Source organism: Pseudopodoces humilis, chromosome 7 (assembly GCF_049639895.1).
Source record: "Pseudopodoces humilis isolate 2021_Gansu_Grassland_sample_001 chromosome 7, ASM4963989v1, whole genome shotgun sequence".
Classification (NCBI taxonomy): Eukaryota; Metazoa; Chordata; class Aves; order Passeriformes; family Paridae; genus Pseudopodoces; species Pseudopodoces humilis.
This window is the reverse complement of record NC_142206.1, coordinates 40,488,600-40,511,689: the sequence shown is the minus strand read 5'-3', so window position 1 is coordinate 40,511,689 and position 23,090 is coordinate 40,488,600. Positions and strand designations below refer to the sequence as shown.

The 23,090-nt window shown below is 39.8% G+C and overlaps 1 protein-coding gene across 8 annotated transcripts in view; it reads right to left on the bottom strand.

The window, feature by feature from the left end:
- Positions 1-409: 409 nt before the first annotated feature.
- Positions 410-23,090, bottom strand: part of TTLL5 (tubulin tyrosine ligase like 5) — a 126,287-nt gene continuing 103,606 nt past the window's right edge. For 7 of the 8 annotated variants that reach the window (XM_014249818.2, XM_088058183.1, XM_014249819.2 and 4 more), the window contains 3 exons: positions 17,693-17,913; positions 10,641-10,726; positions 410-971 (listed from right to left, as the gene is read on the bottom strand). In XM_014249818.2, the coding sequence (XP_014105293.2) occupies positions 931-971; positions 10,641-10,726; positions 17,693-17,913 (348 nt within the window). In that variant the 3' untranslated portion in view covers positions 410-930. Of the gene's footprint in view, positions 972-10,640; positions 10,727-17,692; positions 17,914-23,090 lie in introns of those variants that run through there. The other variant, XM_088058187.1, reaches the window with a different exon arrangement.

The following is a 23,090-nucleotide window of genomic DNA, read 5'->3' as shown; positions in this document are numbered from 1 at the left end:
CCTTTAACTTGGCACCAACAAAGAGTCAGAGCTGAAGCTGCTTCCTGTTCATTTTAAGGATGGATAGATCTTCTCTCTCCAATACAATTTCCAGCTGCTGACATTGTTTTCTAACACAAGCAAACTGATTTTCATAACACTAGGCAAATTTTAACTGGAGTGCTTCACCAAGACACTATTGCAACTGATAAGAGCCACCTGGGCCTTGGGGTTCAAGCCTGGGTCTGAAAACATCAGCCAATTTAAAAAGTTTACGAAGTCTAAACAAACAGAAATCGAAATACAAAATAAGCCACACAGAATACAAGTATCCCACAGTGAAACAAAGACATATTTAAAATCCTGTCCAGTATAACAACAGCAAATATTTTGGGCGTGTGAATTAATAACTGAAATTATAACCAAAACAAACAAATGAAAATACTTTATTTAAACTGTTAATTTCTATGGCTCTGTGCCAAAATTCAAGATGGCAACCAACACAGACCTCTCCAGTCGCATGTTGTAATATTTTTCTCTGCTGATGGTTGCCATGTGATGAAAGCATGGAATCTTGGCTATTACCAGACTAGAACAGATTGAAATGGCTGAGCAGGTGAGACTTTTATGTTCAAACCTGGACTTTAGGAAGGGCACCTGCAGGAAAGGTCTCGTGTCTTACACAAATATCTCACAGTTAGTGATCAAGAGGAAATGGAAGGAAGGGACAAAGACTCAGCAGCAGAAGTTCTCAGCAGCATTCACTCATTTCAGCTTGCAGGTACATCACCATAATCTGTTTTCACAGTTGTTTAGACACTCTTCAGTGGGCTGCTCTCTCACCAAAGCCTCCTCTTCTCTCTTTTTTGGCTGATACAGGAATGTGATGGTGTGAAGTCACTGCTGCTGCTTCTTCCCTCATCCCATACCTGAAGCAACTCCTGGGATTCCTCACCTGGAGTTCTGTGTTAATCCATCTCTGTGAGAAGAAGCTGGGGAAAAAAACCAAGGTTTTTTCACTCAAAGATTTCAGGTAATCATGGAGGACTGTTTTGTGGGAAAAAATTGCTGCATTGCTCTGCAAAACTCAGCCATCACCAGAAACCTGGCTGTCCCTATCACACAACCTCTCTGCCACAATAGATGAGATCAAAGACCAGTATAACAAAACCTAACGTAGTAAGTTGCTGTGTGAAAAAGTACTCTTAGTATTCCTTTCAAGCACCAGAATACCTTCTTCACTCTTGCTTTCAACTCATGTGACTCATCTCTTCACAAGCACCCTCCTCTAAATCTTTCTTCCATATCAGTATGCTTTATCTCTTTCTTTGGGTCTTTTACTCATTTGCTTGCACGGGAGTCTACTTCCCCACTCCAACACATGCTGAGGACCTTGGTGCAGAAGAGCTAGGGGTGTGAAAAGGTTGATCTTTAAAAAGGAACAAAATCAGAATATGGAATTTCGACCTCCCCCCACCCCATTATTATAAAGATACAGTTTTGACTTCTACATACTGCAGCATTTTACTATTTAGGCACATTATGGGAAAATGTCGATGTCATCTTCGCTTCTTTTACTTAAACATCCTCAGACAGCCCTTTAAAAAGAAAAATCGAAAACACTTAGAAATGTACCAAGTTTATTTTGGACTGCTTGCATTTTACAGCTAATCTAGTAGGTAAAGCTTGTCCTGTGTATTTGGCACATCAGCTTGCTCCTAAACATGAGTGACATTTGTTGAGAGCTGTTTATTAAAAATATTGCTATATTTAAAGAAAATACACTCTCCTTGAAAGTCCAGCATAGAGCCAAACATCACAGAGCAGAGGATCTGGAAAGATGTTTAGAAAGTGGAAATGCCAGCTATATTACTGCACAGAAAGTTTGAAAACTGAATTAGGAATCAAACTGTCAACCATGTGTATTAAGACAGGATACCAGTCCAGAAACGTATCCCTTGGCAATATGCTGAATTTAAGGAAACAAAGGCACATAAGAGTAGGCAGCCAACTTCAACCTCATTTTCCTGTTTTGAAGATGTTTGAGCCTTCCTATTCTGGAAGAAATGCATAGCACAGTTTGTCTTTTCTCACAAACAGAATTAAAATCACTTTCCTTGTGTTCTTGCATGATTACCTTGAGGACTCAACACAGAGAGGGGCATTCTTATGTCTGCAAGTAAATGTGTAAGTTCCTAACAAGGGTGTGGCTCGTTGACAAATCAGTAATTTCATAAATTTTAATATATATGATTCTCTGAAGTTTTATAATTTCAAAGCTACTGGTGAGCATTCCACCTCCTTGTAGTTGAGTAGATGGAGGTTCCAGTTTAGTAGGGGGAACAGAAAAAGAGTTCATTGCTGACAGCAGCCAGCATTAAGGGTTGATTATCTCCACTGATGGAGTCATTGCAGTGAGTCACCACATACAACAGCATGAGCCTCCTTTATTCTCTGCCTGCCAGGAGGTGTCAAAGTATCTGCCTGTGTGTCTGTCCCCATGTTTACACACTATTATGTCATCCATGACTGCACCTCAAAAACTCAGAACAGTCACAGTGGGAAGCAAAGGATTAACTCCCTTTTATGGATATGATTTTGAGTCACAAGAAAATCAAAGGAGTTGCATGAAGTCATTTAAGAGATATCTGCACACTAAATTCAGTGCCATACAGTGTCATACAGACTTTCCCAGCATAGATGTACATTGCCTTGATCACAAACCAGCACCTAATCTACTGTGCTTCCAAGCTGCAGGAATAAGACAGAGAAGAGCACAAGGCTAGATGATAGTACTGGGTCAGGAATCCATTTTTTACAGCTTTTTACTTACATTTTTTACAACCCATTTGTGGGATAACTGAGCAGCATACTGAAGCCTCCTGAATCTACTGTTGAAAATAGGAACTTATTTTCTCCCTGAAAAGCTAAGATGATCCTAGAAATTCAGATTTTTTTTATCCCTGAATGAATTTCTGATCTCAGAAGGATGCCCAGCATTCTCTTGATAATATACAGTATAACTAAGAAAGGCAATAAATAAATGAGGTTTATTTATATCTATGGGTGACTGGCACTAGCAAGCCAGGACAGCTGACAACAGAAAGCCAGCCTTCCCTCCCCCATATTTTGGGCACAATTTCAACCTGACTTGCTGGACCAGGAAGGTAAGGGAAAGCAGCAATTCCAAGTCATGAAAATTTGCTTTGGGGGTGGGGAAGTGTGGATGTCTGAGTGTGTGTGGGGAGTGTGATGTGTATGTCATGAACAGTACATACAACTGTATTCCAGATAAGTCTTCCTGCATAAAAATGCAGTGAGCAGACTCACTGACAAGTAGAGAAATACCAGTAGCATGAGCCTTCCTGCTTTCCATGTTAAAGACACCACACACTCATCCCAACTGCTAATGCCCTTCTGTACTTGACAGCCTTCTTTCTGATTTCTCTTATTCACCTCTCTACTCCCTGGTTCACTGTGGCTCTTTCTTCTCTGGCTTTTCCCCACATTTCATTTCATAACTTCAGACACACATTTCAGCCTATTCACACACATTTTGGCTTCTATTTTTAGCCTCAATAAAACAATGCCAGATTAAAACAAAATCCAGTTTGGATGGGCAAAGTCATCCCCTCTATAGGTAGCTTAATGCCAAAGTACCAGATGTGAGACAGAAGCAGCCAAAATATTATATAACCTCTCCCCAGTCTTTGCACACCTGATCTTGAATGACATTTCCAAAACAGCAAGGAAACACAGGCAGTTAGCCATCACTTCACTGCTGAGAACAAGCAATGCCCAGCCTCCAGTCAGGCAAAAATGCCAACTGCCTGCAATCATTACTTATCCTGCTTCAGAGTTTGTCAGAAGCAAAGGCTCCTAAAATTCAAGCTGAATCCTAGCTCTTTGACAGGGAAGCTGATTTCTAAAGACTGCTCTTTCCATTTTCTCCTGCTTTCTTGGAAGAGTCCTGAGATGTGGAATGTCCTTTCAGTGGCATAAGACCAGCAGCAACAGGAAAAAGCTCCTTCCTTTCATAAAGGAAAGGCAGAAAGTTGAGTAAAAATGTGAGAGGCAGGCTGCTCTCACAAGTTAAGGAATAAATATAATTTCTGATGATTATAAGTGAACACTGACCCTCAGTTCTATCCGAGAGCTGATGGCTGAGTTGGGTATCTTCTTAACATCACCTAAGAAGAGCCTGGAATGCTGCTTCTGGCAGCACTTTACACTCTGCTGAGACTTAATGAGACTTACATTCACTTTTCTCAGAACTGGGTAAACTCAAACATAGTCATGTCCTGTTCATAACTTGTATCTATTTTAAAGCTACTGATTCGAAACATCAATATTTGCTCATTGTTAGTCATAAGATAATGGTTCCCTGCCCCTCCAAAAAGTACTAAGAAATGGGGCAAAAAGAAAGCCTCTTCACCCTTCTCCTTTCCCTTCTGGCCCATCTGGTACTACAGGTTTGTGTGTCATTATCTGACCTGGAACTGATTCATCAACTAAAGCAGGGAGTGAAAGTATTTTTCCCCCCTTCCTGTATGCCCTCTTTATAAAACTGTGGAATTCAGTAGGGGTAAAAGAGAAATTATTCAGGATGCTTTTGTGATGCATAAAAAGACAATGGCTTTAGGAAGATAACTGTAAGAACAAATGTGCAACTAAATGTCCTCCATTGTAATTGATTCTTTGCCCTCCCAAAAAGGGAGGCACAATAGTAGGATTCAACTCAAGCTTCACTACTTTCCAAAGTATGATAAAAGGGACGAATTCTGTTTCTCAATGATCCTTTCTCAGCATGGAAACACAAGAGAGATACTGACAGAACTGCTATTAACAAAGGCTATACACAGGGCAAGAAACTGCACCAGAAAAGTTTGACGCAAAGTGCTGGATATCACACAGCTCCCTCTTCAATGATGCAGCCAGAGCTTCTCAGCCAGACAGGTGGTTCTGAAAGGATTTATGTGGAAGAACTCATCATGACTCCATTCCTGGACTAGCATAAGTAATGAGGTGACATCAAAAGTTGCTCTTTTGTGTCATAAGATACCTTCTACCTGAGTAGTCAAAGTAGACTGAGGTAGAGGTTACTCGAGGTGCCCATTTGAAGGTCATCTTTTAAAGTGAAGACCATTTGTGCAGTCAGTCACAGCAACAACATAGAGAACCAGGAGGGTGGCAAATGAAGACTGGAATTAACAGGATTAGTGGGAGGGAGGAGGCATACCAGCAATGTGCTGTGTAGAAACCTGAGTGATTTCTTTTCCCAGCTGCTCCTGATGAGGGATTTGGACAGTGTGGTGAGACCAGCTGAAATCATAGTCAAGGTTCCTCCTGGGAATGTGGTAACAACATAAAAATAAATACATTGGTGCTGAACAATCTATTGCTTTCCAAGGCTGCAGGGAACCTGGCAGAAGCTGAGGAAGCCTGGACAAGACTGGGCAGCTGGGAATTCCACTCCACTATAACAAATGGCTGGAAGTCTCACACAGACCATGCACAGTGGTAACAGTACATATTACATCCCATCCCCACCCTTTATGCTCCAAGAGAGTTGAGAGATACTCATGGATAAAATAATCTCCACATTCCACACCTTTTTTTTTTGTTTGTTTAGGTCTGCCAAAAAACACGAAATGATTGTATGTGTCTTGTTTATATGCCTGCTGTGTTTACTTGCCTTTTTTTTTCCTGGACCAGGATAATTTAGAAGCTTGTACCTTTGCATACCTGCTAAAGGAATCTAAAGAGGCTGCATTTCAAGAATAACATTCAAGCAGTAGGTAGACCATGGCCAATCAAGACTTAGCACTTCCAATGCTAACTCTAATTTCAGGTCTCCAATAACAAGACATATAATAACATGACCTTGTTTTGAAGGTCCATACAATAATCTTGGATATAAAAAACTTTAGAAATGCACAGCCTACTTGTAGATTTTCTGTAAAATTAAAAAAATCTAGAGTGTGCTAGATGGTGAGAAAAGTACAGAAGTACTGTCACTAGTTTACAAGCAGGCTCCATTCATTGCTCCATACTGGACCACACTGCTTACACATTCATCATATTTGGATGGCATCCAGACACTACTCTCCACCTTAGCCTAAAGAAGGATATCACTAGAAAATGAAGAATAGCAGCCTGCCTTCTACATGGATTAGATCCAAACAATTTTATTAATCCCCATATTCTTCTAGTCTATTTGCAGCTCAGGATGCAGTTTTAAGCCCTTGAAGATGGTAACACACTATTTCAAAGAGTTGCATACTTTCTGGATGTGGCATTCATGCAGATATGGGGGCAGGTGAATGTCCAAAATAAACAGACAACTGTTCATCACCCTGCAACTAAGCACAGCTACAGAACTGAGAATCATGGGAAATAAAACCAAGTCTTTACCAACTAGCTCAAAATGTTTCATCCTAGTTTCAGACTGAGTTTTGACACTCACTCTCCGTATCAAGTTTAGTTCTCCAGAGAACTAAAACACAAATAAATTAGTTTTGAACTCATGTTTTCAATCCAACTAGGTAGAGATCCAAGATTTTGCATGAATTAGTGGTCTTCACTGTCAAACTTGAAATGCATGTTATTAATTTTTACTTCCCCTAATTCTAATGGGTTTTTTACTCCTCTCAGCAGACACTGTGGAAATGTTATGTGGACACTAGTAATGTAAACATTAGCACAATAAAAGTGCATTACTGTCAATCAGTCTGATTATGGAAAGATGAAGGTCCTGTCAAGTTTGGAGCCAGGCCTCAGTCTTGCCCAGTTTTAATCATGATTCATGTTTGTTTGTGATTATATAGTTTATTAGTACATTATGGTTTTGTCACAGCAAAATAGAACCCCAGAACACCCCAGAGGTTTTCTGTCTTCTGAAGCTTTTAAAATAAAAATGTCACAAACTGTCAAGAATCTGGCAGCAAATGAAGGAGAAAAGCCTAAAGAACATAGGTGTCATTTATACAGCAACTCAACAGTTACTGTTAACCTTTGTAAATCAAACCAAATAAAATCATCTTGAGTGCCTACTCTACAGCTGCACTGAGGGTTTAACTATACTTTCAGATTGTTCCTATCTCCGGGCTCTTGCGCACAGGAGTCCAGTTCAGGAACAGAGAAGCTGCTTGGGACTATGATGTTATGTTTTCATAAAGGGCTCTTCACCTCCTAGTCTCCCTAAAACCTCCACTGTGTTAGCATTTGCAAAAGAAAAATAATAAATAGAATTAATTTCTAACTTTGAGATTTTGACACACAACTACAAAAATTCCTTGATACTTCTTGCTGGCTTGTTCAAAAGCTAAATTCTGGTGGAAAAATGACACCTTTTTTTCTAGATCTTCACTTTCTCAAGAAAACAAATTCACACACTATTCACCTAATGCCACTAGAGAGAAAAGGAAAATAAACCAGCAAAACATGGCAAAATGTCTCCATACACCTTACATTCTTAAAATATACAGGAAAACAAAAAAGACCAGCCTGACCATCATTTGAACTCAAGCACAGCCTCCATATATCAAGCACAGCCTCCTAAAGACAACCTGGACCTGAACAACCTACCACAGTACTTAGCTGTTACTCAGCAAGCTATACTCTGAAGACTTTGAAAAGAGAACTGGTTCAATTTCAATTCAAAACCACCCTTGCTTCAATAATACAAATTGAATTGCTAAATTCCATGAAACAGGAAACAATCAATGTAATGCTGAGGGACCCTCAAAGTACACTGAATAAAAGCAATGTGATAATGGCTGTATTTTCAGAAAGCCACTAGTGGCTGGGTGCTCAGTGAAAACTCAGGTCACAAGCAATTTAAATGTTCCCTAGAGGTAGTAATTTTTAATATTTCTTTGTTAGAATAAATCCTGCTAAACTTCCACAAATTTTGCTAAGAACCTGTCTCTTCAGACACTACAAATAACCCCCATTTGCTGTCTTGCAAATTTAGCTTCCTGTCTGTATAGAGTTATGGGGGTCTCTGCCTTATCTTTTATTACACCAGTGACAGACAGCTCCCACAAATTCTGCCTATGAAATGAGGATGAGGCTACTTTCATTGTAGTGGAGGCTTGTTTCAGAATCCTGATCTACCCTGCAGAAATGTTGACTTTTATTTTCGCTTTTATTTCAAAGGATCTGTTCTTGAGAGCCTGAGCTCACAGCACAAGTGTCTACAACTGCTATTTTACAATTGCAGCGCTAACCACTAATGAACTGTCTTCTGAACAGTCTAGTTAAAAGTTTCCATACTGCCTGACTCTCTCTTCCACTGAGCATCATCCTGGCTTGAGGTAAGATCACTTGTGACATCTTTATGCTTCTTCACAGAGGCCCATAACTATTCTCAGACATGCTGTTAGAGGAGAAGGCCTATTCAAGCTTCTCAGATATTTTTGAATATCTGTATGTTTATACAGAGGTTCTGTCAGGTTCCTCTTTTATTTCTGAAGTTTTTCACAGTCTTCTGTCTTTAAATGCTTGCAGTTTAGTCTGTGATTTTCTTTATGACTTGTGTATCCAACCTCTCTAGTTGGTATCTAAGATACTAAATACATGTGAAACAGTAACCCCAAGTAAACTGCTGCTGAGGAGAAATTGGGGCCCTAGTATAAGCAATCAATGGAGAGAGTGAAGAAGAAAAACAGCTGTTCCTGCAGCAAGGAGTACTACTGCAGAGTAGTTTCTGAGACACATAAACTGGGCACAACAGCCTCTGACACATACCAGTGGCTTGGTGCAAAGCTGAAGAAAATATCTTTCCCCAGTTTCCAAGAACAAACGTTTTGCTCTAGTTAGCTTAATCATGGCAATATTTAGTGCTCTTCTTGGAGCTCTTTTAGTAGCAAGGAAGCTTTGAGTGACCTACCCACCATGGTTCTACTAGCCTACCCCTAGCGAAACCTGGGCTTAACCTAAGCCCTAATACTCCTTGTTAAATAGCAAGGCTAACCCTTTGTTTCAGCTTCAGAGAGGGTAGTTTAACACAATGCAGCTAGACCAGTTCTACAGAAGGAAACATGAGCTGAAGTTCTCAATACTCACTGGATTACAAGTACTCACAGAGAAGTGGCTACCCTGAATTTTATAGTTGTTATCTAGCCTCTATTATTCCTCCAGCTCTGGCTGTTGCATACCATCATTAATATTATCATCCATCTTCATGCATGCACTGCACAGGTATTCATAGAAATGGAAAAGGATAACAAAATGCTACCTACAGTTATCACAGACGCACATAAAGTATTCAGAGGGGATGGAGAGATTCTCTTGGAACAGTTAAAATTACAGGGTGGCAACTGTAACAGTACTCTTGAAAATGTGAAAAAGAAGGCAGAATTCAGCACACAAACACCTTCATGTAAGTCCACTCAACAAAACAGTTTGTCAATACATTGAGAACTTGATTTTTACATTTACTTTTAAATTTATCTGTCACCTTGCTTTATACACTTACTAAAAACTTAAATTACACTATGCAGTAGACCAAAACTTTTGATTCAGCTATGCATATAACACAGGGTTAACAGAATTTTATTTATTTTGATAATCATTATATGCCAGAGTACACTATCACATTCCAATGTACTATAGTGTGTTTTATATTGTCTATGGCCATTCATCCTATAAAATTTCTGGTAGGATAACTGGAATTTTTGGCAGGTGGTAAAGTGTGGGAGGCAGTTTGGAACTGTATGTTAAGTGCATTAGCTGAATGTTTGTGCTAGCAAATCAGCAAAAAAATCACTGACATAAAAAATTGAAATGTCATATTTTAAGTTTCAGAAATAAATATCCAAGAGATGAACTGGGTAGTTCACCTCTCCACAAACTTTTCTTTTCTGAAAACACAGAGGTCACTGCACTAGTGATACTTAAGTCATGTTTTCACAGTTCCATTGCAAAACAGAAGGTCAGAAACATAATTTTTCAAAGCATTCTGGAACATAATGTGTCCGTATATTCCATTATAGCACTACCACAAATTACTGTGAGCCACAGGTAATATGGGTTTACAAGACTATGCTCTACCTGCCAATAGGCCTGCATAAATGAAAAACTGATTGGGTCCTCATTTGCTGAGAACTTAACAGCAGATAAACCTGTCTGAATTAATTAGCCACTAGGGAACGACAAATATTTGATTCTGTAACTCTCCGATTTTCCATCGGATACTTTCACCTCTACTGATTGACTTCACTATGCAGCTGATTCACAAGTCTCAGTTATGTCTTTCTGCACTAAGAGCTTTTCTGCAAGACCAAAGAAAAATGTAAAGAATGTCCTGGCCTTTATTACAAGCCAAGCTTGAACAAGAGAGCATCTTGAGCCGAAGTCTAAAGCAAAAAGGAACCATTTGAGCCAAGGTGGTTTCTTTTCTCCCCAGCCATATTTTAAAGGGTCTTCCAACTCTATGAAACTCAGCCTTTGCTCCCTTCTGTTTAGTCTTTTTAATCCCAGGGGGTATAAATTCCCTGCACAGCTGAACCCAGACTGTTACCTAGGAACCGCTACATGTAGAAGAGGCAGCTGTGTTTCTTATTGCTGATAGTTTTTTCCCTGCCAGTTCTTGAAAAAGATGAAAGCATCCCAGCATGCCCACCCCCACTTTCACAGTCTTTGGCACTGTCACTCACCTGTGGAATATGTTCCCGGCTCACAGGATGCAGCACTGTGAAGGCTGTTCTGGAATCCATTCACTTGCTTTTCAGTGGAGGTGACCCTAAGAGGTAAAACCATAAAATCAGACAGAGATAAGAAGTAATAGAGCAAGGAAGAATAAAAGTCTTAAACAAAAAAATGAGAATTCCCCTAGTTTACATAATCTTACTGGCTCTGTAACCATGAAGCTGTGCCTGAACGTGGTATGAAAAAGGCAGTGACAGCAACTGACTCCAAAAAAGCAGAGCAGGACAAATGAACAGTCAAGCCACCAGGAAAACTTCAGTGTGACTAAAACACTTAATTTTCTCATGTACCTTGGAAGCTGATTCTGGAGAATAAAGAAGATAGTAAATTGTATTGGACCACCAACATACATCACAACTAGTAATGATGTAGTCACCTTAGTCCAATGATTTGAATTAAAGTGATTAGGCAACTGTTGCACAGAAATGCACATGCTGTCAAAACATGCTAAATTCAAGAGTTAATCTTTGCATCTTGCTGCAGCAGAGAGAGCTCATTTTGCCAAGATTTCTCACTTATCTTGCAAACTGAGACACACAGGATGCATCTAATTTTCAGTAATCCAGTGCCATTCCTCAAGCAGATACCTTATGCAAATCCCTCTGCATTGATCTCAGCACTTGACTTACAGCAAAACTATATTCTGGAGACAACTGCATTTTAACGCACAAAGATTCATTACCAAACTGAGACCATGTTCTCCTGCAGAAAAATTTGGTCTACTCACAAGAGAAGGGCAAGCTATACAGCTGTAAGTGTCTATCCTGTCCTTAAAAATCTATACAATTATCCATCTATTCCTGGTTTGTCCCCTCCTCCCTTACTCTTTCTTGCTTTTCTTCCTTCTGGCCCAACTCATTTCCAATAACTACAGACTTGGGTATGTGCACTCATGTCTGCCAGAGTTGTTCTTCACTCTTTCACCTCTGCGGTGTTACAGTTGCTCTCAGCTCTTCTCCTGAAGAGCATCATAATCTCCAATCCCCATGGGATGCCCTGAAAACTAATGGACTGTTATTCACTGTTTAAATCGTTGTTTAAACACGTGCAGTTTCTATGGTTTTATCTGAAACCTTTTGCTTACATGTTTCAAGATCAGCAGGTTGCCTGTAACCCAGGTGTTTCTGACAGCTAAAAGGTCTGTGAGGGACCCCTGAATTTTATTTCAGCTGGATTTCAGTGAAATGGAGTCCACACATGAAGGGAGAGGGATGCAAATACATTTGCATACCACAACCCCTTACTTCAGTCAGCCTTAACTGGAAATGCTATTGTCAAATGAGGTGCCTGTTTCTGTGTTTGTTGTCTCTTGGAGAGAATTATAGATTTGTACTTAAGGGTTTTTTTGTGCTGATATTGCATGGTCCTTCTGGGAGCTGAGAATCCAGATGGATCTTGATGCTTTTTACATAGAAGTTCCATGCTCATAATTAGCTTGTCCACTTTAACACAGCACAACTGATAGCCAAATTCAGCTCACCCTTCTGTAAGCAGAATGCAAGACTAGTAATTGAAAAAGTAATCAAGAATGCCAGCAAGTACAACAATAAGAAAGCTAAACAGGGAACTGTCACTCTTCTACCATATTGTTCAGAGAATAGCTCTACAGACTTGCCCTTCTCTTGTCTACCCACAGTGCTAGGTACCTTGATTCTTGCAGTTTCAACAGTCACCTCATTCTGAGAGCTCATTCTAAGGTCTGCTCCTGGGATGTCCCACCATTCTAAGCTTACTTCCTCATACTCTTTGTGCTGTCCTGGTGGAAGCTTCAGTGCCAGAACATATTCACTGTTTAAACTGATGTCATCCCTTTCCACTTTCTTCCTCCTTGGGTTGGCTGAAATCCTACTGCCTTTTCTCAGTTTCCTACTTTTAATGTCTGTGTTGTTTTTGCTTCCCCTTCTCCAGTGCAATCCATTGTTATGTTCTCTATTTATTCTTCAATACTAACAAAAAGAGTCCCATCTGTCCCCTCCATTTAGATATCTGTCATTGCTCTTTTCCATCCCCTATACAGCTAACTCCTCCTCAAAGCTGATACTGGCTTTCTTAATTTAGGTACTAGACTAGCACTAAGCTGCCCAGCCTTGGACTGCAAATTCTGCTCCACAGGTGAAAGAGAAATACTTTTTTGACTGAATTTTGAACACCTTTGTTTTAACAACCTATTTCTGGGATGCTACAGATCCATCTAAAGGTCCAGTGGAACCAGACAGATATGACACTAACATATTCACATCACAAAAAGCCCAGGCTTGACAAGAGGACAGCAACAGATGTAAAGATGCAGAGCAGTTTACTCCTCTGTTGTTCTTGGATGGGGTACCCCTGCATGCGTAACGTGTGTATGATCTGAGGCTAGCCAAGGGCTACGAGCTACAGGTCTAGTGAGCCCAGCTGTGTCAGGGTGTTAAATCAAGACATGTCTCTCAGATGCACTGCTTTTACTGCCGAAAGTGTCTAAGGGTCAGGCAGCCTGATTAACCCAGACATTCAGGAGCTGAAAAAACAAGCATGCTGCAGTACAGCAGTAGCAAAACAGTCAAAGGGGTTCCAGTAACTGTTAGATGTGTGTCCTACTGCCTGTCCTCTTTTCAGTGGGCACTCAGTTTATGTGTGTGATGTACCTGGCTCACTAAAGACACCTCATGTATGGGCAAGACAGGATACGAAACAGAGCCACAGTGTTTTACAGGGCTCATTCTGTTATTATCATCTGCTTTTGGCACATTTGCTAGGCTTGGCCAGCATATCCTAGAAAAGCTGGCTACTTCTGTGTCCAATTGCAGTCAGGACTCATCCCCACTCTGGGATAGCTTTCCTGAACCTTGAACCCTCTACCCTATTTCTGTACTAGTCACAATAGAGAATTAACTTTGATTCTTCTACTGTTAGCACCATGTAAAACAAAAGAGAACATGGTAGAAAGAAAGAAAGTGCTGTGGTGGTGGGACTTGAAAGGAATATTTAATTCAAAAGGCTTCCTGAACAGAGTTGTTATGACATTTACAGAGATGTTAAGCACAAGAAATTATGCCATGCTGATCAATATCCCCAACAGTTTGTAATGTTCCAGTCTACTGCTGGTAAACTTGGCGATCTTCTTGGTCTCTCCCTGATAATATCTTGAACAGTATATTCCTTTTCCCTACCTAGCATTTCTTCTCCTTATATACAGTGGTCTAATATTGACGGATCAATTTTTCTGAGATGTTTTCTTTGACTGATGGATCTGTTCACAGGTTGTTTAAAGCCTTATTCTTCTTGACACTGTCAATGAGAGGTTTTGAAAAGTTACTATGTGAATGATAGCACAGAAATGTGTATTTATTACGACTTAGTCATTCCTAAAAGCTGAAAGATTTTTCATCTACCACCAGTACACTCTGGTGAACAGTTGAGCTAATGTATTTTTTTACTTTGCATGCTGTCATCTGTAATGTGAAGATTCCATACAACAAATACTGCTTCCAGGGAACATCTGCCTCATTCCACCGCTTATAAATACTGTATCTGTGATTTCTATCTCAAAATATCAGCAGGTCTCTTCATGGTTCACAGACCTGTCAATAGTAGTGGCAACATGAGCAGTGGGAAAGACCCAGTCTGACTCTGGGGAAGAAAAAAGAGCTTGTTGTGTTAGCTGTTCAAAAACTATCTATTAGTGATATGAGCACATTTAATCAAAACTATGGAGCCCCATGAGACCATTTTATGGCACCATATTTCAGCACAGAGCTGCATACTAAACCATTTCTCTCAGTTAGTCTTTTTCCCCACTTTAATATGGGTCCCAGTTTTCCACTCTGTTAGTTTAAGCAAGGAGCCTGCTTTGGACACAATCCATTACAAAGTCAACCTACCACCTTTCACAAAAACAAGAGAAGCCAGGAACTGAAAAGACAAGCCTGAATTGTCTGACTGTTCCATTACTTTTTCCCTTTATACTTCAACCAGGAAAGCATCCAAGTTACTAGACAGTTTTTCAATTAGTCAGTAATGTTCATCTTTAGCATCTTGTTCTGTTTGTAGTTGAGTTTTCTACTTCTTGTTTCTTCCTTTTCTGGAAGCCATGTGTGCTGGCTGGGAGAGAATTGATAACGGATGCAAGGAAGAGATAAGTCAAAGAGACAAAGCTGATTTTAGTTTTGTCATCATAGTCCTGTCTCTGGAGAAATTCTAGAAACAACTTTAAAGAGATGATCTTTATCAAGATGTGAAACAAAAGCCAGGCAGTGCAAGAGCAAACAGAAATAATGTCTGGCTTACTGAAATATACGGGGGGAGAAAGATACATGAGAGCTTTAACAACAGAATGGGATTAGTTTCAATGAGTCTTGTAGAAATAATACATAGCCTTGAGATCCTCTTTGAGGAAAGAGATCAGAAAAACAGCCGAGAAGTATTAGCGAAAGAGAGAAGACAGCAAACCAAAAGTGACCTGACAGGCAAATGAAGCAGCCAAAAAGATGTTATGGAGAGGGATATTTACCATGTCATAACCTATCGGCATGGTAGTATCACTGGAAAGGCACAATTTTGGGTGCCACACTCCAAGCACTCTGCCAAACTGAAGAAAATACAGTAAATTCAAGACAATTAAGGACTTGGCAGGTAGAACTACTATCTGAGGTTAACAAAACCTCAACAAGTCTAAGCAAAATTAGATTACTCCAAGAAGTAAAAGGATATTCAAAAGATGGAAAGTATTTACATGAGAAAGTGTTTAGGGTTCAGGAAGGAGAAACAAGGTACAACAGGCTGAAACAAAGGAAAAATTCAGATAGCACATCAGGAGAAACTAGCTGATTAAAAGGTTGTCTAGATTCTTAAATAGATTCCTAGAGCACACAGTAGAGTTTCTACCACTGGACTTTTTTGAAAGCAGACTACAAAATGTATCCGAGAATACTCTGTACAAATTATCCGGGACTGCACAAAACAGGCTGGAGCATGCAAGACATCTTTTCCCTCTATATTCCTTTGACACATTCACTCCTCTCTGTAGATGTCTATCTGGTCTTTTCCTGACAACAATGAATGGATTAAATTAGCCTGAGACACAGCAGTTTTTAAACTATCAGCTCTCAGAGTGCTGGAAATATAGCTAGGCACTGTTGTTTTCCATGTAAGTGAAAAAATGTTACTGCAAGATCCCATGAATGGCAAGAATGGGTTTGGAGCCTTGTGCTGGAGACTGAAAGGCAACTTGGAAAATATTTCCGGAGTGGTTTCTTGCAGCCTTCAATACTTGGATTAGTTTTCTGAAATTCTGAAGGAATCTTTTGCTTTTTTTCCCCCTTCTGTGCATTTTTGGTGCTGAACTTTTTCCGGTTTTCCCACACTCCTGCCTGTCACAGAGCAGAAACCACAAAAATGCAGCGAAGTAAAGTCTGTCCAAGGAGCTGCAATTCCATCTCACAAGGATAAACATTTCCTTTGCCAAGAAGTGAGCACAGCACACCGGCATCTTCAAATACACATCCCTGCTGCCCAGCAGAGAAACCCACTGACACAGTCTGTCACCTGTACTAACAAGAGTCACCCAACATGAAAGAAGTCAGATAGCAAAGCTACCAGAGCATACCTGCCAGACCTGATGCTCACATCTGCATTTGCTGAGCTGACAAAATTTACTAACATCTTGTTTTCTTTTTAAATAGTTTCAGGGGATTAATTCTGAGTGCTATCTCTTAAGATAGCAAGGGTACAGGCAGCAAACACACAAACTTCCCCAAAGCAGCTCTGTCCAAGTTCCCTAAATACGCCTTGCAATTCCAGATTTGATTCACACACAGTGACTGCATCTTCATAAGGTGTCTTTCATCAGTAATCTAAAACTAAAACTTCTCTCTTTAAACAGGAAGTGAAAACAGAACCAGGAAACCTCACAGGAGCTTGCTCTGAAAGCTTTACAGCTCTTCTGACTGTAGAATAAGTACAAGGAAGGAAGTTATGAAATCAATTTTTCAGGATGAAACAAGTCTGAGGATATATGAGGAAAAACCTGATGAAGGATTTAGACTAAAACATTTCTGCCATTTAAGAGGAGATAAACAGAGAGTTGAGGAAGCTGAAAAAAACCCAGAAGCCTTGCTCACATTTTCTCATAATGCACAAAAGGGAAGACATACCAAGAAATGGTAAAGAAGGAAACTTACAATCAGTAAGCAAAATTTAATGATGAATATTTTTGTTTGTTTTTAAAGATAGCATTTGTTTTTAAAGATAACTGTCAAATCCATCCACTTACCTTAAAATAGCAAGCATCATTTAACTAAAAGCTTACTAAAAGTTAAAAGAAGGATTTCTACAGTTAATGAGAAAACTATCATTACATCAGGCATAATATAAACATTTCAAATGAAATAAACACTTGTGCTTGAGGTCCTAAATACAACGTGGTGTGTTAAATTTATGGGAAAACTTGGCTCAGGGGCAGATTATCTTGTTAAAGGTATTGAATTGCTTTGTTGCTTTGCTTTGGCTTTTTTTTGGCACCCTTTTCTTACCTACCAGATTCAAGCCCCCATCAAAGATTACACAGAGGGAGTGACTTAAGTGCCTCAACATAGATGTAATTGGTGCTCTTAAGTTGAGACATCTGCATAGGACTGACAGATGCAACACAAGATCTACAGAAGACCTGTACTCATCTGGAAGAGCAGTTGGAAGTCAGGTGGAATAGCCCTGGGCATCCAAATGCCACTAGCAACTCGTATTTACCTTACTGAATCCCACTCTGGGATCAGTCTGACAGTTCCTATGTCCTTACCTTTGTATGATGTTACAGTTACCTTCCACACCCTTGTGTAACACAACTGCAACACAGTGCAATGCTTATTTCAGTATGCACAACTCAGGTTATTCTGAGATTTATCCTGGACAGCACAGCCAGAAGGATCTGTCAGAGTCAGATGTAGACAGTTTCCTCTCCAATATTCATTTTCAGAGGAGGCAATGCCAACTCCCTATTGTGGATGGAAGAGAGAAAACTTACTTGGAAATCCTCTGGGCTGCAGCCTTTCTGATCACTGCCTGTCTGTGGTTTGTTGGAGGCTTTGGAACCAGCTGAGGAGCTGTACTCTGGGATGGCATCACTTTGTGCAAACTGGATGCCTTCTGGATACTAGAAGTGGCACTTGACGTCTTGTGGGCATCAGAGACAGCTGGCATAGATATATGACTGGTGCTCGACTGTGAGTAGTTGGCAAAAGCAGCCTGGGTAAAAGAAGAAGAAAATCCCATCGTAATTGGTGATTACCTCTGTGAACATTGCTGAGAATGCTGATGGAGGTGGGTGACATTTTTGTGAGGGATAATATTTGCCTGGTGAAGGCATCCCAGGGCTCCAGGGAAAGTCCCACACATAAAAAGTTAAGTTGTTAAGTCAGTGAATTTTATGCCCTTGGAAGCCAGGACTAGCTTCTAGGAAGGTAGACCACCTCACTACTGCCACAGAACTCTACTATTCTGGAGTTTAAAAACAAGCCAATCCTCAATCTGCAGTGGGCTTCCATCCAGAAAGAAGTAAAGAATTCATTACATTGACTTTCTGCATTATTTTGCTAAATTATTCTTTATGTGGGAGGTAGGGTTGAGACACAGTTCTAGGAAAGAGAAAGGTTATGGGGAAGATGATACAATGCTACTTATTTGGTTATTGAACTTGGAATAGCAGAAAAGCTCTAGGGCACCTTCTTCTGAAAAAGGAACTTAGGTCCACCACTGACAAAAAGGAAATCACCAGTAATATCAGGGAACAGAAAAAAATTTCCATTCCTATAGCATGTGGAAGAGTAAGCATGTTGGAAATATGACACAGGGAACAAAAGGATCTGCATGTTATGAGACACTGGAGAACTGAGCAATGGCCTGGCAAAGCAGGGACTGGGGAATATTCCTCTATGGGAGCTCTGCAGACTGCTAAACTCTTCAGAAAGGAACAACCTGCTGGAAGTTCTGTTTTGTCTTTCCTCAAAGTCAGTCAGATTCCCAGCACAGAGGCAATACTTTAACCTTATAATTTGGCATCTAGAGGTCAGTGATAGGAGATAAGGGGAAGAGCTGAGCCCTCACTGTGACCCTGGGAGCAGCATCCTTCACTGAGTTTGTCCTCAGTTTCTCCTCCTGTGGAAAATACACAAAGCCACAGCAAATGGGCTCCAGGCTCCAGAAAAAACCACAGTCTGAGAGCTGGCTGAGTCTCAGCACACAGACAGGAAAAGCCCCTCTCCCCCGCAGTTCTCTGGCAAATGGCAGAACAGTGGTGTGTGGGAAGGCGTTTCTGACAGGCAGAATTCTAGGGAGAGAAGGAAGTGCAGGAGCCAAAACAGGCCTGTTTCCTAACTAGAACTCACTGACAAGACACCCTTGAGCTCCCAATCCTTCTTAACCTCTCCCTTCCCTAAAGCTCTACCTTGATTGCAGCTTCCAGATTCTCAACAAGGAAGCTAGTACAAGTGCAGAAGTCTGGAAAATAGCAGCCACACCCCACCTCCCCCCAGAAAAAACAAACTAAAATGTAATTTGGTTTAGTCTCTTGCATCTCAGAGCCTGACACATCATAGGGTTGGGATAGAGACCCTCAAGTCACTGCACCCACTTCTTATTCAGTAGTGACATTTCACTGTGAAATTATATTAACCATCTTTCCTATAAATTCTTTTAATATTATGCATTCTTCATGTGAGTTCTTTTTCTTGTTACGAAATACCTAAGATCCTGGAGTTCACAATGCATACGGTCATAACCCTTTCCCTGTGTTAATATGCCTTGATAAGGAGGTCCGTGACTCTAAAGAAATAGCAAGCATGGATGCTCTAATAAAGTCTGATCAGCAAAAACTATTTTGAAACCTGCCTAAAGAAAGGTCATGGATGTTTTTCTTGGGGGTTACAGACTTCTGAAAATGCCTTTGTCTCCACACTGTGCTGAGATTCTGGCTGTCTTCCATGCAAGGATGGGGAGACTGGAAGCTGACAAGGACCACAGCTTCTGGATTCAGCTATACTGCCCTTCTGCAAACTCCACAGGGACAGAACAGGAAACCAGGAGAAGCTTCTGTGCAAGTAAAGAGGACAGCTGAGGAGAACAGAGCCTCACCACACAAAGGAAGAGTTGGGAAGCTCTAAGCACATCCAAAACATAGGAGACAGACCTTATCACTCGGGATTCTTAAGATTAAGGGTCTAGGGAGATCAGAAGCCTAGACAAACCCTGATAGATGCAGTTCTGAAGCAGGTAGCACCCTACAACTACTGCTGCTTCAAGTGAAAAACTTTCAATTACAGTTCCCAGGTTGGCAGATTTAACTTGATATTGAGGAGACATTTGCTACCTTAACAAGTCTCTAGGGCTACAAATCTGAAAAATACTAAAAAAGCTGTAAGATGTTTTAGCTAAAATTTCCATTAACAGCATTAACCCTGTCTTGTCTATGAAGAAAGCTAGCTCCGATAGAGAAAGTATTTTTCCCTGTGTCACAGACTGAAGCAATATCTCCTTGCTTCAACATCTTTAACAACACCATACACAAAGTATTACCTGTACAAATAAAAAGAAAATTTTTAATTAGAAAATCTCAATGTGTACATCTTGTCAATAAGGACAATGAACATCTTTGAGTATTAGTCAGTAGCAGCTATGTTTAGGCTGTTAGTGATTAAAAGCAGAGAGGTATTGTAGTACTTTGAAGAAAAGCTAGATATATTAATGATCTTCAAAAACAGAAAGAATGTTCCTGGCACTTACCACCCCTGTATCTAACACCCATTCCTAGCACAGTAATGGAACAAACATTGCAAGCAAAGACATGTTCATTGTGTGACCAGAGGAGGTAATAAAACTCATTTCCTGTGAATCTGTCTTACACTATCTAATATAAAGCATATCCCAAATTATGCCTCCCTTCATGGGTCTGGACACTCTTGTGTTGATTTTGTGCTGTCTAATTAGGAGTGGTCTCAGCCTCTGCCTTAATGGGAACAGTAGTTGAACCCCCTTCCCAGATATATGGCTCTTGATTTTAATGAAATTGGTATGAAACATAGCTGTGAGATTTCTATCCCACAGTCATTTGCATTCAATTGGATCAGCAAATCTGAAAAAGATGAGATACTCAGTAGTGTACGAGAACTGACAGATGCACGCACATATGTATTGCATAAAGATCCATGTAGCTAGTTCCCAGTCCCTAGGACTGCAAACTGAGATGTTTATAAGCAATAAACAATAATGAGGTTTTAAGTTAAAAAAAAAAAAAAAAAGCAAACCCAACAAAACACAAGCCACCACTTTTAGAGAAAAAATTGTATTTCAGAAAACATTGCAAAAATATAAAGAATCAAAAGGCTTGAAAGACCTTTCCAGTCATAAATTGTTTAGTGGAAATTCTTTTTAACACATACTAATGCATTCAGTTAAATCAATTTGGATACAATGATCAGTTGAATTGAAAATTCAAAAAGTGGCAATAAAGAGCAGGTTCAAAATGTACTATTAACTACCACAGTGTTAAACTGCACTAAGGAGAGTATCTTGGGGTCTTAAAGAAGAACAAGCTCAAGGTATGCACAGACTGTCCTGAACCATGTCCTCTTTGGTAAATTCTTCAGAGCAAGAAAAAAATATACTATATTCAGTTGACTTGCTGCCCTCTGTTTTATTTCTCTTGGTACTGCTAGCTCTCTAGGGCAAGGATTGGGCTGTATTATTGCACTGGAAATATAGTTAATACATCTGGGCGTTACCATAATTCTAATAATAGTGACAGGATCAGAAACACAGGGACAAAGTTTCAGCTGGTATAAATCAGCTCAGACTACTGCTTTCAGAATGGTTGTTCTGTTTTACTTACACTGAGACTTTGACTCATCAGTATCACAAGACTCAAATAGGAAAAATTGCAATTAGCACATTTAGTGGGAAAACAATCTGAGAAAGAAAGCTGAAAACAAGAATGAACAAGAAACTGAAGGAAAAGAGACACTGCAAATCTGACAGCAGTTCCATATATAACAGTTTAGAAAAAAGTTTAATGATGTTTGAGGCTGCATTCAAAGATGCCCTGTAACCACAGGCAGCAATAATATAGTCCTAGGAATACTAGGACTATTATTCACAGCACTCAGCATTTCCAGTCAGATCTAAATAAATGGTAAGGATGTCAGAAGAGATTCACAAATATTAAAAGACAAAAATTTGCTGAACTTCATAAAATGAGGAATATTTCGGGGGACATACAATTTTTAAATGACTGAGAGGAGAATTATTTAAGATTAATTTAGCCTAATCTTCTACAGCATAAAATGTTCTTAAATTTGTAATTGAAAATGCGATCACATAACTGCCCACACAACTCATTAACATGATTCATGTCTTATTTAACATGAGCCTTTTTGATGTAAGCAGTACTGACAGGGATCATTCCACCATACAATTGTACTTCCCTTGTTTTAATTTAGCTTTTTTTCCCATGTGAAATGTTTGGCATGAAATTTTAACCCCAGTAGATGCTAGGCTAAGCAGACAGAACATAGCCACACAAAGAAGGAACCTCCCTAATAGCTGATGGCATCTTTCCAGTACAGGAAACAATTAGAGAATAAACAATGATGGTATATTAACTGTCTTGCCAACTGCAGCAGTGATAATAACATCTAGGTCATAAAGTGTCACATGAAGTCTCCTTTAAACATTAAAAATACTGTTATAAGCCTGTTTTTCTTGTATTTTGGTTTGATTTTGTAATTCTTGTTCCTTGATTTTACTGATATCAGATTTAAGCTTCTTGTCTCTACTTTCAAACTCTTCCCCTTTCTATTTTTGCTCACTTTTCTCAAGGTCTGTACTGTGTCTGTTCCTTGTCCATATCACTCCACCTATGTGTTTGTTAGATTCTCATCCAATCAGTTTGGTGTTTTTCTTTTTGTCCAAGTAATCAAGTACCTATTCTATCAAAGGTCTATTTCTATGGCACTACACTGTGTGAACTAGCTTCTGCATACAGTGAGTGAAAACTATTCATTATTATTTCTCTTCCTCCACCCACACAGTATTTGATATTCTGCAGATTGTTAAATGCCTGGAGAAATCATCATCATTCTTACATGTCTGGAAAGTGCTCAGCCAAGAGTGGGTGCTGCAACAAAGCACACAACAAGCCTTCATGTTAACACACATGGTAGGATAGATCTACTGCATGGTAGATAGAGGGATTCTTATGACACAAATACTTGACTAGAAAAACCCATGATTTCCAGTGCATTCATCTCATTTCTAACATACTGAACTGGTTTATGTACGGGAGAAGCATTTGCTGTGCTATTAATCACAGTGCTTCTGTTACTTGATCACATATATATAGTCATACATGTAACTAGCCCCTTTGCTAGAGA